The 16,302-nt window shown below is 36.9% G+C and overlaps 1 protein-coding gene across 1 annotated transcript in view; it reads right to left on the minus strand.

Annotated features, from left to right (window-relative positions):
- Positions 1-10,575: 10,575 nt before the first annotated feature.
- RhoGAP1A (Rho GTPase activating protein at 1A) overlaps positions 10,576-16,302 on the minus strand; it is a 594,034-nt gene continuing 588,307 nt past the window's right edge. The window contains exon 16 of the mRNA XM_067141809.2: positions 10,576-11,562. Within this exon, the coding sequence (XP_066997910.2) occupies positions 11,361-11,562 (202 nt within the window). The 3' untranslated portion in view covers positions 10,576-11,360. The remainder of the gene's footprint in view (positions 11,563-16,302) is intronic.

Here is a 16,302-nt window from a genome sequence, read left to right on the forward strand (position 1 = left end):
GTGGTAAATGAGGAAAAGGAAAAATGTTGGGAGAGATTCACACAAGAGTTGGAAAAGGATGTTGTTTGGATTGATAAAAAAATCTACACAAAACAAGTGAAGGAGGAGAGTGGAAATGTAATAACAGACCCAGACACGATAAATAATAGGTGGAATGATTATTTCGATGAACTCCCTCATGTGGAAATGATGCAGAAGAGTGTGTAGTGGTAAATGAAGATGGTCTAGAAATGGAGAGTGATATTGCAATGGCAGCAGTGGAAATGGCTGTTAAATGAAAACAGGAAAAGCAGGGGGGATGGATGAAATATGTGTGGAAATGATAAAGGCAGCAGGACCTATTGGTCTACATTGGTTATGTAAGTTGCTACGGTGTATATGGAGGGAAAAGCAAGTACCTCACAATTGGTGTAAAGGTGTAATAATACCAGTATTTAAGAAAGGTGACAAGAAGGTACATGACAATTATCGAGGAATTACACAGTTATCACAAGTAGCCAATATAGTGGAGAGAATAATATTAAGGAGGATGAGAGGAAGTGTGGAAAGAAATTTAGAAAAAGCAGTATGGATTTCGACAGGGCAGGTCAACGATAGACTCTATATTTACCATGAGATTACTGATGGAAAAATAGTGGGAATATGAAAAATATCTGGTGATGGTATTCCTTGATCTAGAGAAGGCATACAATTGTGTTAATAGAGAAAAGGTGTGGAAAACCTTCGGAAGAAGAGGATGTAGAAGGCAATCAAGGGAACTAGTGAAAGCGAGGTATAAGAATTGTTCCAGTTGTGTTCAGACTGGTGGGGAGAACAGATTGGTTTCGAAACCAAACTGGACTGAGACAGGGAAGCATATTTTCTCCACTTATGTTTGTAATGCTTAGGGATGAAATTCTGAAGGAAACAAAGGCAGGATATGGAGGGGATATGAAAATATTGTTGTTTTCAGATAACATAGTGATCTGGGGAGTCAACAATAAATAAGTGCAAATCCAACTAGAGGCTTTAAATGACAATATTAAGAAATATGGTCTGAAAATCAGTGTGGAAAAGAGCAAAACAGTGGAGATGACAACAGGAGAAAGAGAGGAAAAGGAATTGTTAGTATCAAGGGACAAAACTTTGAGGTTGTAGAATACTTCATATATTAGGGAAGTGACATAATGCAAGATGCACGGTTGGATAAGGAGATCAGCAGAATGGTACAAGCGGGAAATACGCTCTACCAGTATGTAAGGAATCTGGTGTAGACCAGAAAACTTCCTATGAAATGTAAAGAGATAATGTACAAGATGTACTATACCCCTATATTAACGTATGCATCAGAGACTTGGACTTTGACAGCAAAAAATGAGAGTAAAATTCAGGCCAGTGAGATGACGCTGATTCAGAATTATTTGACAACATAATCAGTTATGTGGGAAACAATTGGAAAGGAATGTGATTGTAGCGGAAGATCTCAATTTACCAAATGTCAATTGGGAAGGTAATGTGAACGACAGGTAACATGACCAACAAATGGCAAATACGTAAATATGGGAAGGACAGCTCATTCAGAAAGTGATGGAACCAACTAGAGGGAAGAAAATACTGGACAGGGTGCTGGTAAAACCAGATGAGCTCCATAGAGAAACCGAAGTAATAGATGGTATTAATGATAACAAGGCTGTTTTTGTCGTAGTTAAAAATAAATATGATAGAAAGGAAGGTCTTAAAAGTAGGACTAGTAGGCAGTCCCATATGGCTGATAGACAAGGCATGAGGGAGTTAAAAAAAAGTAACTGTGATCGGGGGGAAAACAATAAATAAAAATGTAAACAGACTCTGGGATGGGTTTAAAGCAATTGTTGAGTAATGTGAAAACAGGTTTGTACCTTTAAAAGTGGTAAGGAATGGTAAAGACCCACTTTATTATAACAGAGAAATAATGAGACTAAGAAGGAGGGGCAGATTGGAAAGAAACAGAGTTAGAAATGGCTGTGAAAGTAAGGAGAAATTGAAGGAACTTACTAGGAAATTGAATAAAGCAAACATAACAACATGATGGCAAGCATAATTGGCGGCCATACAAATTTTACAGAAAAATGGAAGGGTATGTATAGGTACTTTAACTCTTTCCGGTCTAACTGTGAGCATAGCTCACAGCGGCCGAAATTACGTACAGGCTGCACTGCGGTTATAGCCCGTAGTAAGGTTTGACAATTCACTAAAAATCGAGAACGAGCTATGCATGCATTCTGGTGGTTACATCGTGTTTCTTCATGTATTATTTACAAGAGTATTTAAGCAGATGGCAGTATTAAATGTCTAAGTCAGAGAACTTATGATATTTTCGATCAGCATGCATCAGTAGATGTTGTCACTCAGTGAGCTCTAAGACATGGCTTCTCGCAGCAAACATGTGCTTGACGAAAGTGATATTTTCGATATTTTATGATATATTATAAGTTTATGCACAAATGAACATATTATTGATATATGAATTCAAAACAACTTCTTACATTTCATTATGAATGGAGTTTGTTTTACGGCCGATCGCATGTTCCCGCGTATTTCACATTTGCGTGAATATGTAAGATTGTCTACATATTAGTGAAGTTGTCTGTTTAGAAGACTGTATTTTCTCTTTCTCAGAAGTCTTTTGTGGTAAATGGAACAATAATTTTACATTTGAGTAACTTCTGACAAAATTTATCAATTAAAATAAAATTTCATAAGAGCTCCCATTTTCATTATTGTAATTATTACTATTATTATTGAAAAATTATTATTTTTATATCGTACTCATTATTTTTGTTGTTTTGTAGTTGCAATGCACATTTTATATTAGTAAAATAGGGTAAATATAGCAGTATTTCAGAAAACTGTACTTGCTTAGTTAAACCGACAGACCTTTCCTCCATTTGCAAAACATCGTATCATTTATAAACAATTTTAAAATCTCAAGTGATAGTTGACATGATACAAACAGTGTTTTTCAAAATTAGATGCTCAAATAAGCACAAAGAAAAAAGAATCATTCAAATATCTCCTACAGGTACAGAGATATAATGTTTTAAAAATCCTTAAAAATGCCCAGTCCAGAAAGTTTGTTAGGGATATTAAGGCCCAGACTGGAATGGGTTAAGGCAGAAAAAGGTTCCAAGGAAGACATTCCAGGAAAAATTAATGATCAAGGGGAATCTGTATGTGAGGATCTTCAAAAGGTAGAAGTATTCAGCCAGCAGTATGTAACGATTGCTGGTTACAAGGATAATGTCCAGATAGATGAGGTGACTAATGCAAACAAAGTATTAAAATTTCCCTATGATAACAATGACATTTAAAATAAGATACAAAAGTTGAAAACTAGAAAGCAGCTGGAATAGAAAAGATTTCTGGGTACATACTAAAAGACAACAGATTGGGACATAGTACCATATCTGCAGTACTTATTTGATTATTGTTTGCATAAAGGAGCTATACCAAATGAATGGAGATTTACTACAGTAGCCCCTGTGTACAAAGGAAACAGTGATAGATATAAAGCTGAAAATTACAGGCCAGATATTAGAAAAAGTTTGCAAAATTAATAAATGGTTCGATAGAAGGCAGTTCGGCTTTAGGAAATGTTACTCCACTGAAACTCAACTTCTAGGATTCCAGCAAGATACAGCAGATATCTTGGATTCAGGAGGTCAAATGGACTGTATCGTGATTGATCTGTCTAAGACATTTGATAGGGTGGATCATGGGAGACTACCAGCAAAAGTGATTGCAATTGGACTAGACAAAAGAGTGACTGAATGGTTTGCTATATTTCTAGAAAATAGATCTCAGAGAATTAGAGTAGGCAAAGCTTTATCTGACACTGTAATAAAGAGGGGAATTCCTCAAGGCAGTATTATTGCAACTTTATGCTTTCTTATATATATAAATGATATGAGTAAAGAAGCGGAATCAAAGATGAGGCTTTCTGCGGATGAAGTTATTCTGTATAGAATAAATAAGTTACAAGGTTGTAAGAAACTGCAAAATGGCCTTGATAATGTTGTGAGATAGACAGCAGGCAATGGTATGTTGATAAACGGGCTTAAAAGTCAGGTTGAAAGTTACACAAATAGGAAAAGTCCTCTCAGTTTTAATTACTGCGTTGATGGGGTGAAAGCTCCTTGTGGGGATGACTGTTAAGATCTTCATTAGGGTAATCACATAAATGGGATTGTAAATAAAGGGTACAGATCTCTGCACATGGTTATGACAGTGTTTAGGGGTTGTAATAATGATGTAAAGGAGAGGGCAAATGTTTAAGTGACATTTATAACAGCTCTCTATTGAGGGTATGTCCCAACTTGTAAAGGTTTGAATACTGGAAGTTGAAGTTTTTACCATTATTATTACTATTATTGAAGTGTCAATGCCGGCATCAATCTTTGAATTAATTTGTTGGCGTGATAGGTGAATGTTGTCAAAGTGATTGGTTGGTTGTTCTTGTTCGAAGTTGGGTTTGCTGCCACTTATTGTATATGCTGATATAACGGGGACCTCTCAAACTTAATGTTGAACGATGAAAAATTGTTGCTTCTGGTTTGCAGAATGTAGTTTATTGAGATGTCCCTTCATCTCTTGTGTGGCTGATTTGTTTTGTTGGTTGTGCCCTCTGCTTTGATAATGTTAAAAGTCTGTTTGGAAAAAGTGATGGATTCCATACTATGTATAAGAATGCCAAGTTTTGGAAGGGCAAGAAGGCGGTGAAATTGAAAGTCTGAGTGCCAGTAACATTCCTTTGATGAAATATGCAAGATTGTCTTCTTGTGATGCTGAACGGTCCTTTTCCCGGTATCGTGCATTATTCCGAGACAACCGACATCGGTTTTTGATGGAAAACTAGGAAAAAGTTTTCATACTTCAGTGTAATAGTAAGCTCTTTTAATTCACAACTGCCTCAACATGATTGGTGTGTGATTTTTTTTTTTACGGAAGTGTTTACAAATTTACACTATTGAAACAAAATGTTTTTCAATTTTTATACACATTTTTCCATATTCATAAAATATATTTTTAAATTTCTTACTATATGAAGAATTAAATATTTTCAATTCTTTTAGCGCATTAAAATCTGTTCCCTAATCAGGTGCTAAGGTATCTTGAAACGAGTGGCAAGCAAATCTAGTAGTAAAACTTTTGGGTGAGTACAGTGTAGTTGTTTTATAAAGCATATCAAAATACAGTATATTTCATGCAAGTCAAACTTCGAGACTTAGAATATCTGCAAAATAATGATTGAAATGACGTACCCACATAACGTAAGTTATGTACTGAAAGTAAATATTGCAAACACATCCTGTAATATTGACAAGTGTTGGGGGCCAGGTTGGGAACAGATTATCCTAGGGTATAGGCTAATAAAACAATGTTCAACATAGTTCCGTAAGTTATGGTGATTTGATACGAGTTAATAAAAAATGTACATCACTATTACAGCCAAACATATTCAAATTATTTTGATTCCCTGCTCTAACAGGCCAGGGCTTTACAGCTCGACTTTAGAGTCCTTAGGCCATTGAGGAGATAAATTTATAGATAACTGATTTCTGTTGATAGTTTAGGTATCGTATGTACTGTGAACATTAATATTTCATTTCTGTCAAGTGTTTCACTGGTGTACGACACAACTGCAAATCTCAAGACTGGGAACACCACTAGGTGAGACCCTGCATGCAACTGGCAAGGTTTAAACCTAATTCACTGAATTTGTTTACCAATGCTGAATATATTTAAATGTTTAACATAGTATGTATATTTCTTATACTGTACAGTGGGATGAAAAGACAGGTTTACATTTCCTATTTCCTACAACAAAATAACTATATTTTTGTGCCTTTACAATGTACATACTGTATACATAGAAATATCAACATTTGGATGAACTTTTAATATAATTATTAGGGCTCAGATAATTGTGTACTAGAAGCAATAAAATATGAACATATATCGGTATACATATTTAAAAATCTCGAAATATGTAAAGAAAACATGAAAAAAATTAAGAAATATGTAACATTGTACTAACAGCATTCCTGTCCTATTTTCTTGTAGATTACCTCAAAGCAATATATTGAATAGTTAAGGTATGGACCACACTGTTATTTTACGTTAATGCAATGTCAGCTTTCCAAGTTACGATCTCTGTAACAATAAGGAACAAAGATGCGTTTCAAATTGCCAAAAATGAAACTTTTCCTGTTATTGTGTAACAGGGCTTTGTATTGACTAACTGACCTTTTCATGTCACATGAAGTAATTGGTATATCTTTAAACACTTACACAAATTATCTACTGTGTACGCAAATTCAAAGGCTTTGGCACTGCCTTCATTTAGCACTCTGTTAATACAACTGAATGCATTAAATCCTGGGATTTTCTCTAAACTTGAAGAGAGCTTTCTTCACTGTAGCTCCAACTGGGCCTTGTAGAATCCCCTGTGAAATAACTACCGAGTGAACAACGCCAAGGGTGTCTCAGAGTTTTGAAGAAAATGTCTCCAAGGATTTAATAATAAGCAAAGCAAAGTTACCTCCGTACAGGCCATGAAGGCCCTTGGAGGGGTGGAAGGTAAAGGCTTCCACTATCCGTAACCTCAGCACTTGAAGGGGTAGAGTGGTCAGCTATGCGCCCGGCCACCTTTGCCCCCAGGAATTAACCTGGTACTTATTTATGGTGTAGGCTGAGTGAACCTCAGGGCCATGTGCACCTCCGGAAGTGGAAATCTTGTTTCTTAAATTTTACGACTTCCTGACGGGGATTTGAACCCACGTCCTTCCGGGCGAGCCGAGCACGCCTTTACCGCCTCGGCCAGGCAGCCCCTCCAAGGATTTAATAGCAAATGCATAAATGTGAAAATCTGCACTGTATGTAGGCAATATCAGTCATGAGCTGTACATTGTTAAACATTTCCTTGGTTGTTTCTAAAGAAACTGCATCATGGGAATCAAAATACTGCAAAACTTGTTTGACAGAATCCAAAATTCTTTGAATAGTAGCCTACAGCATCAATCGAGATTCCCCACCTCGTTAAAAATGACTGAGGAGGAAGCGGGAGCTCAGGAAAAATCTCTTTGAATTTATCAACTCAGATATGCTTCTTAAAGCATACTTTCTTTGCATTCAAAATTGGTGAGTCAACACCAGGAAATTTAGATCGAACCAGTTCTGCTAGACAATGGAATCGATGCACAGGACATGTAAGATGTAACAGGTTAGGACACGAAATTTCCAGAGCTCTGGCTGTTTTCCGTATGTACAGTACAGCATAACTCACAAGAAGGAAGACGCTGCTGTGTTTTACTACATCAGGCCACAAGTACCACTGCATTTTTAAAGAGCTTCGCAATGTTTTTACGTACCAATATAGTTTGTCTGTTATTGGACATTATAAATTTTCCAGCTACTCATTCCTGGTTGCAAGCGTTTTGCCCCAGTGTGCTAAGTTGGGCTCATCAGTTGGTAAATAGCACACCTACCAATACGCATGGCTAGTGCATACCATGGAGGCCACTGCGTAGGCTACTTGAAGCCACCGGCAGTGTCAATGGACTATGAGGGACTTTGTCGCATTACCAAAAATTGATGCTAAGGATAACAGGATTTCAAGTGTAATTGGCAGTCATATTAGTTTTAGTGAAAAATGGAGAAGTATATATACGTACTTTACGGCAGAAACAGGTTCAATGAAGGATACTTCAGGAATCATTAATGAACTAGGGGAGTGTTCATGTAAGGATTTACAGAAGGCAGAAGTATTTAATCAGCAGTATGTAAAGATTGTTGGATATAAGCATTATGCCCAGGTAGAGAAAGTGACTAATAATAGCGGAGAACTGATATTTACCTAGCATAACAATGACATTTGCAGAAAGTCACAAATTTGAAAATTAAAAAATCAGCTGGAATTGGTAAGATTTCTGGGCATACACTAAAGAGTATGGGATGGGATATAGTATAATCTCTGAAGTACTAATTTGATTATTGTTTGCGTGAAGGAGCTATAAGAAATGAATGGAGAGTTGCTACAGTAGCCCCGGTGTACGAAGGAAATGGAGATGGGGACTGTCTTACAGTCAAATTGAAATGTGTTGCATATAAGCTCAGAGAAAGCATTCTTTCAGATTAGACACTTTTGTGAAATTACTGATTGGTTTGATAGAAGGCAGTTTGGATTTAGGAAAGATTACTCCATTGAGGCTGAACTTGTTGGATTCCAGCAAGATATAGCAGATATTTTATATGGACTGTATCACTACTGAGCTTTCCATGGCATTTGACAGGTTAGATCAGGGAAGATTTTTGATGAAAATAAGGGCTATTGGACTAGATGAAAGAGTTATTGAATGAGTGGCTAAATTTTTAGAAAAGAGAACTCATATAAATTGAAACATTATCTGATTCTGTCATCATAGAGAAGGGGAGAGGGTCTCCTGCAAAGTATTGGACCTTATATTTTCTTATATAAATGAATCACACAGAAGGTTTTTTGCAGATGATGTCATAATGTATAGAGTAATAAATAAGTAACAGGATTGTGAGCGACTGTAAAAAGACCGCAACAAGGTTGCGAGATGGACAGCAGATAGTGATGGGATGGTAAACGGGGTGACAGCACCTTGTGGGGATCACTGTATGTACCTAGGCGTTAATAAAAGGAAAGATTTTTGCTGGGGTAATCACGTAAACGGGGGCCAAAGGGGTAGTATGTGGTCCTGTGGGTTCACTTCTTGCTGGTGGAAGTGTATTAATAAAGCACAGGAAATGCCATTTATTTCTACCAAGTCTGATACATGCATGGCCACGCCAAGGCCCCTGGGCAACGGGTACACTGCGTGTACACGGCTAAGCCACGTAAAGGGCGAAAAAGCGTGTTCCCGATGCTTCAAAATGGGGACCCACCAGCTAAGAGAGACAACCCAATCTGCAAAAAACTCTCATTACAAAATCTGAAGAAGAAATAGCCGGCCTGACCTTTTTACAACGACCTTGCAAACGTGTAATGGACTTGAGAATTGGTTAAAGATAATTGGAATCAAGAATTGGAGGAGCTCTGCACTTAACAGGAAAGAATGGGGAAAACTTCTTCAGAAGGCCAAGGCCCATAAAGGGCTGTCACGCCAGTGATGATGATGATGATGATGAATCACATAAACAGGATTGTAAATAAAAGTTACAGATCTCTTCATATGTTCATGAGAGTATTTAGGGGTTGTTGTAAGGATGTAATGGAGAGAGCATATAAGTCACTGGGAAGACCCCAATTAGCGTATGGTTCTAGTGTATGGGACCCTCACCAGGATCACTTAATTCGAGAACTGGCAAATATCCAAAAAATAGCAGCATGAATTGTTCGGGGCGATTTCAGACAGAAGAGTAGCGTTATGAAAATGTCGTAAACTTTGGGCTGGGAAGACTTGGGAGTAAGGAGACGAACAGCTCGACTAAGCGGAATGTAGTACAATTTACAGACTTCATCGTATAGATCCGTATTGCTACAGTTAAAACTAAGAAACAAGGTTAGGTTTTGGTCCATCCAATCAATACACATCACTTTATAAGAGAAAAACTATTTAATTTAAATACATATTAAATATTAGTGATATGCATTGATTGGGTGGACCAAAACCTAACAATGTTTTTTAGTTCTTAAGCGGAATGTTCCGATCTGTCAGTGGAGAGACGGCTTAGTAGATGAATAAGCTTAAGTGGAGCTTTTAAAAGCTGGAAAGATAATAATATGAAGATAACGTTGTAATTCAAGAGGACAAATTGGGACATATACTTGTTTATAGGAAGAGGAATTAGGTATGGGAAAAATTTACCAAGGGTGATATTTGATAAATTTCCAACTTCTTTGAAATCATTTTAAAAAAAAAGGTCAGATAAACAACTGATAAGGAATCTGCCACATGGGCAACAGCCTTAAATGCAGATCAGAAGCGACTGATTGACTGAACAGGTGAAAACAATGGCAGGATCATATGCAATGGAAAAAGCTATGTTCATGAACAATGCAAGGTCAACAGAGGAGGTTAAGTTACCTAGGAGAATATAATGGACTTCCCTAGTTAAAAAAACACCACCTCATTCACAGATGCAAGTAACTGAATTCTAAATGGTATTACAGCTTACAATTAATACGTATGTGAAAAATCTGTAATTATTGCTCGTAAACTTTCAGTTTTAAAGTTGATGAGATACGCTAATCTCAACCCAAATCGTAGGTTGATAAAGATAATTAATTATGGCAAGAGAGAAGTGCAGAATATTCCAATGACAACTTTTGTAGGCTACAAATTTGATTGAAAATAATCTTGTGGTTATGTATTTAAATCTTATAATAAGCTAAAAGATCTACATCTTTATGTGGAATCTGAACAGTGGGTATACAATTTCTGTTTCATAAACTTTGGATGCATCGGGAGATTTTAAAAATGGAAAGTGATCTTCATGTGGTTCCAGTTTCATGACATTTCAAGCTGAGCATGTAATTACCAACATTTCATTTAAATTACATCCAGAGATTAAAAAAAAAAGAAAAACAAGTAATTTCAAATATACAAAATTTTACTAAATAACTTGTATAGAATATACAATATATTCAAATTTTTGGAACACATTGGGATGTTCTACAATTGTTGGTCCCCTTATTCAACACATTTCTGAATAGGTACAAAGCAAAATATTACATCAGGGTCAACACAGTACATGTTCAATACTGACATTTCCAAACACGTCTCAGATAACGATAAATGAATGGTTGAGAGGTGTCTACAGATTTATTTTGGGGAGGGCATCATCATTTGATGTCAAATGCCTTTTAGGTGAATGGCTCCACAGTCAATACAATCACAAAGAATTATACAAATAGTTTACACACATTTGTTTATATACATTTTATGTATATTTATACTTTAGCACTTTCTATCAAAGCTATAAATTGTTAGAAACAGACCTGCAAGTGTCTTGTACTTACTGGGATAGTAAGAATAAATAATCAACTACTACAATGTTACAAAACTAACACAGAACTACTCTGCCACTGGAAAAAACAGCTACCAAAGAAAGGTATATGGCTGCGCTGTTACATGACTAGATAAATGGAAATAACCAACACTTATTAATAACAAATTACCTGCACCTATTAATTATAATATAAAATGAATACCACTGAGAATCCCCAATGGTACACTTCATGACATAAAATACAGTAAAATGTACTCTGAACATTATATAAAATTTATAGAACATCAAAAATTAAAAATGGAATATGAAAATTTGGTGTGCACATAGCTTAGTTAACCCGTAGCCCTCTGACAGGGAATTGCTTTTCAGTTCTGGGAATTTGCCCTCCCATGAAGAAAGTAATATAAAATCCCTGCTTGTGCCATAACATCAACTGTACTAGCTGCTAAAAGATCTCGTTGCTTGGAAGACTCTGACTTGGCTGAACCAGGGCGCAGTAATGTAGGACCAAATACTGTGGCTAAGTTATGAAGAGACATCTTGTTCTGGTTTTCATGTAGGTTCACCCTAGAACAAAAATAAAACTTAAAGTAAAATATCACATACGCAAAAAGAATTTAATAATAATAATAATAATAGTTTTATATCCCTCTAAATACTTTTCTGATTTTTGGAGTTTTCTAAACAATGGGTTTTCAATATGACGCGGGGTAAATTTCTACCCCAGTGGTATATTTCCAAATGGCATTCTGACAAAATTGGTACAACTGACCTCCCCGCTTCATATACCTTTCGGCATTACATTGCATAAAATGATTCAAACAACCAGTTGTGAGGGAGTTGTATGCTACCAGGATGCTATAACTTTTTACGGTCCAATGTCGAGGTGATCTTGACATCATGGTTTATTGTAACTGGTCCAACGTCGAGGTCACCTCGTCATTATGTTTTGTTCTACTTGAGAAGTTATTTAATGAAGTTCTTTGACCTGATTGAGGTTGATCGATATCCCTGGAGTTTCTAGAGCACATTTTTGTGCACAAAGAAAGCCGTTCTGTTATCTCCATGGAAATAATATGAGATATATGTAGCCGTGTATCGTCATGGTTACCCGCGGCCTGTCAGATGTGTTTACATTGAGTAATGCGGCACACGTGTTGTGCTATACGTGTTTATCTGTGAATGCAAATTGTCTCAGTTGAATCTGCGATATAAGCAGCAAATATGAATCAAGAATAAGTACGTATGCACATTTATTTAGACAGCAGTGATGATTATTTATTTAAATTAGACAAAGAGTTTATAGAACTGTCAATTGAAGATGAAGATGTAGTGGACTCCAGCATTGCAAGTGAAACTTCAGTGACGGGACCTGTGCGTAAAAAAGCATGGAATGATCCCGGACCATCATATGCTGTTTCTGAAGAGTCAGAAGAGGAAGTTCCAGTGACTGCTACAAAAGCAAGAGACCGGGCGAGGGAGATAGTGGGTTCAAATCCCACTGTCGGCAACCCTGAAGATGGTTTTCCATTTTCACACCAGGCAAATGCTGGGGCTGTACCTTAATTAAGGCCACGGCCACTAGCAAAAAAGGAAAAAGACACAGAAAGGTAATGGGCCGGCATGGAGGAGGGGATACGGCACACGGCAATGACGGCGCTTCTCAGGTCAGTGTTGGTAATTTGAGTAACAGTGATGCTGAAAATACTTCCGCATATACAAATGGGAATGCAAATGATAATAGAGTTTACTGGAATGTAACATTTCATGACTAAGTTATTCATCAGGTCAGAAAACTAGAGGACTGCAGGTTCCTCTAGCTGCCTCACTCCACTTAATTTTTTAATGTTATTTTTCACTCCTGCACTGATGAAAATTATTATAGAAACTTATTCCTATGCACGAGAGGAAATTAGTAAGAAAAACTTGTCTAAATACTGTGTTTGGCATGACTAGGTTGATGTAATTAAACAAGAAGTGTGGGCATTCTTAGGCCTAACTATCAATATGGGTATTGTTCATTTGCCAGATATGGAAGATTACTGGTCTAAAGAATTTGTTTGTCGTGTGCCTTTCTTCAGTGAAATTTTCACTAGGAAGTGTTTTTTGCAAATAATTTGGATGCTCCACTTAGAAAAAACTCAAAATCAAGGTACCAGCCGTAGAACCAGAACTCAGAATGTCAGTAATTTTCTAAAATATGTTAACAGTAAATGTAGGGAATATTTCATACTTGGGCCAAACTAGTCAGTTGACAAATGTGTTGTTGGCTTCAAGGGAAGAATATCCTTTATAACCTACAACCCCAAGAAACCAACTAAGTGGGGGCTCCATGTGTATGTTTTGGCGGACAATCTTTGTGGATACATTGGATCCTTTGTGCCTTACCATGGATAATTGACAACTGAAAGCCTTATCAAATCCGATCTTCCCTTTACCTCTAGAATTGTGTTTCATTTCTACACAAACCTGAGAGAAGCAAGGCCTGATCTAACGGATTACCATATTTTCACAGACCGCTTTTACACTAGCCCAACACTAGCCACCAAACTTCTTAGTGTAAACTGTCACCTCACTGGAACACTGATGCCAAACAGGAAAGATGTTCCCTTCACAAATGAAGAAGACAAAGCTGAAGAGAGGTGAGAAGGTGGCATACCGTAATAATGAGAACATGCTAATTTTGGTCTGGCATGAAAAATCCGTAGTGACAATGCTCAGCATATGGAACACATCATCATCAAGAGACTGTCAGGAGGAAAATAGGGAAACCATAGGGAAGAAGCTGTGGAAAAGCCAAGTATTATAGTCAATTATACAAAACTCATGGGTGGTTTCGACAATGTTGACCATTTAGCGTCACCCTACTGTTTTCTCTGCAAGGGCCGATGACCTCGATGTTAGGCCCCTTTAAACAACAAGCAAGCATTTTCTCCGCAAGACACTGAAATGGTGGAGCAACTTGTTTTTCTGGGGTGTGGAAATCTGCATTATCAATGCCTACATACTGTACGCAGAATGTTCCAAGATGAGAAACATCAAGCCCATGAATCACATCAAGTTCCGACGACAGCTCGTAATGGAAATGGTTGGTGACTATCGTGAAGGCAGCAGAAATTCCAGAGCGTGGCCTTCAACAGTTGACAAAGAACAATGACTGAATGGCAAACTCCACATAATAATTCAACATCATGAAGGAAAGCACAAAGACTGCATGGTGTGCAAAAAGCAAAATGTCCCCGGTGGAAGAAGAGAAGCTACTGTAATTTGTGAGACATGGGATAGGAAAATGGGTCTGCATGTTGGCCAGTGCTTCAAGAGATACCATACCCTCAAAGATTACAAGCTATAAATGACAGTGGCATGTCCTCAGGACTTCGGTGGGCATTAGTCCCTGCATCGGTTCAATTTCCTGGACAGTACTAAGAGACAGGTTGCCAACACAGGGTAGTGATATCCAGGTCAAATGGGGACTCTCCGCCTCTGCAAAAGACTTGCTAGAGATGCTAGACTTTTGTGTAAAGCTGTAAATAACTCACTAGTTTCATGTTTATAGGATATAATCATCATAATAATAATATAATTATAGTTACTAATAAAAGTTCTGAATTTAATCTGACTAGGTAAAAATGTGCAAAATTAATTTGGACCAGACTGCTGGAACATGTGACAGAAAATTGGACTGCAAACAGTTAAAAGTGGCTAGGGTAAATATTTACCCCGTGTGACCATTCATGTGAACAGTATGGTGAACATTTCTGTAAGGCTTCCCTCTTCTACATCATTATCCTCCTCAATTCCCCTTATCCAGCTCCTTCACCAACCTACTCTTCTCTTCTATCATTCCTCTTCCATCATTTTGCCCCAGTCCAGGTTTTCTTTCTGCATTCCTCTTTACTGAATTGATCCACCTTGTTCTAGGTCTCCCAACCTTCATTTATTCCTATCAACTCTCTCTTTTAGGTTTTCTATTCTGTCTTCCTTTCTAACATCTTCATTTTTCACTTTGTATTTCCTGTCATACTTCTTAGGAATTTCATTTCGCTGGCTTGAATTCTACTCTCCTCCCTACTCGACATAGTGCATGTCTCAGCTGCGTTAAGTTAATATGGGTGCATAATACATTTTTTACATTATCTCTTAAACATCTTTGGTACTTCCTTATTCCATACAAAGTTTCTTACACTATGGTAGCATGAATTGCCCTGTTGCACCCTCATGCTAATCTCCAGCCTTGTATTCTGCATTAATTCACTTCATAGGTATTTGAAACTGTCCATAATTTCAAGGCGTTGACCACCAATTTTCACAATGCCTTTCACTTGTCCTTCTCCTCTTGATATTGTCACCTGTGGCAGAACGGCAAACTGGAAATTATCACTGTCTTTCATAAAGTTATCTTATCTAAGTTTGGATATGTAAACTATTCACCTTTTATTTTAAGAAGCCTCAAGAAAAGACTTTGGAGCTCATGAACTTTTGAAAATTGTAAATTATGGAATTGCTTAATATGTTGTTTTTACCATTTTATTTTTCTGGACAGACCAATAAATTATTTACCTATTATTTGGAACTGTAAATGAACAATGCAAGAATTATTTCCAAAGTGATCTTTGTATTTAAATTTCATATAGTTGTGTTTTATTGAATTTTGAAAAGGTTGTGTATCATTTAAATTAATTTCAAGAAGCTTCAAGAAAAGATATTATGTCATTTTAAACCTTTTAAAAACTAACCAATTGTGTGTGATATTTAAAATTATCAATATTTAGGCCTATGAAGAAACTGGACTTTGAATAAGAAATTTTTTAATGTAACTATATGTTATATATTATATGTTAGGAAATGTAAGAAAATTTGTAATATGGTGTTTTAGTAAAACGTGTGCAGTACATAACTTTTAGAGCAGTATGTACTGCCACGTGGAGGAAATAAGTGGTGTAATTCTAATTGCATCAGCAGTTTAGAAACTGGCCATATAAGGTCATGTATTTGGATTGGTCAGAATAACGACCTTTCCAGTTGGCGAAAACGGGAATCTAGAAAGATTCGGTGTTCCTATTGGTTACCTTGTGATCGGTTCATTTCCAGCCCTCTGCCGGCTTTGTGTATGTGATGCGGTGGTCCGGGTCATTCCATCTGACTGACCTAGCGAGCGCACGCGCTCGGGGTCTGTACCCTATCTGTGGGTATCCAGTCTCTCTTTCGGTAAGTGCCATTTCTATTGTGTTTGATTTTATATCATTCATTCTGCTCTTTCGGCCTTTTTCTCATTTAACGTAACTTTCCATGGTAATTTATCATTTT

The sequence above is a fragment of the Anabrus simplex genome, chromosome 2 (genome assembly GCF_040414725.1).
Source record: "Anabrus simplex isolate iqAnaSimp1 chromosome 2, ASM4041472v1, whole genome shotgun sequence".
NCBI lineage: Eukaryota > Metazoa > Arthropoda > Insecta > Orthoptera > Tettigoniidae > Anabrus > Anabrus simplex.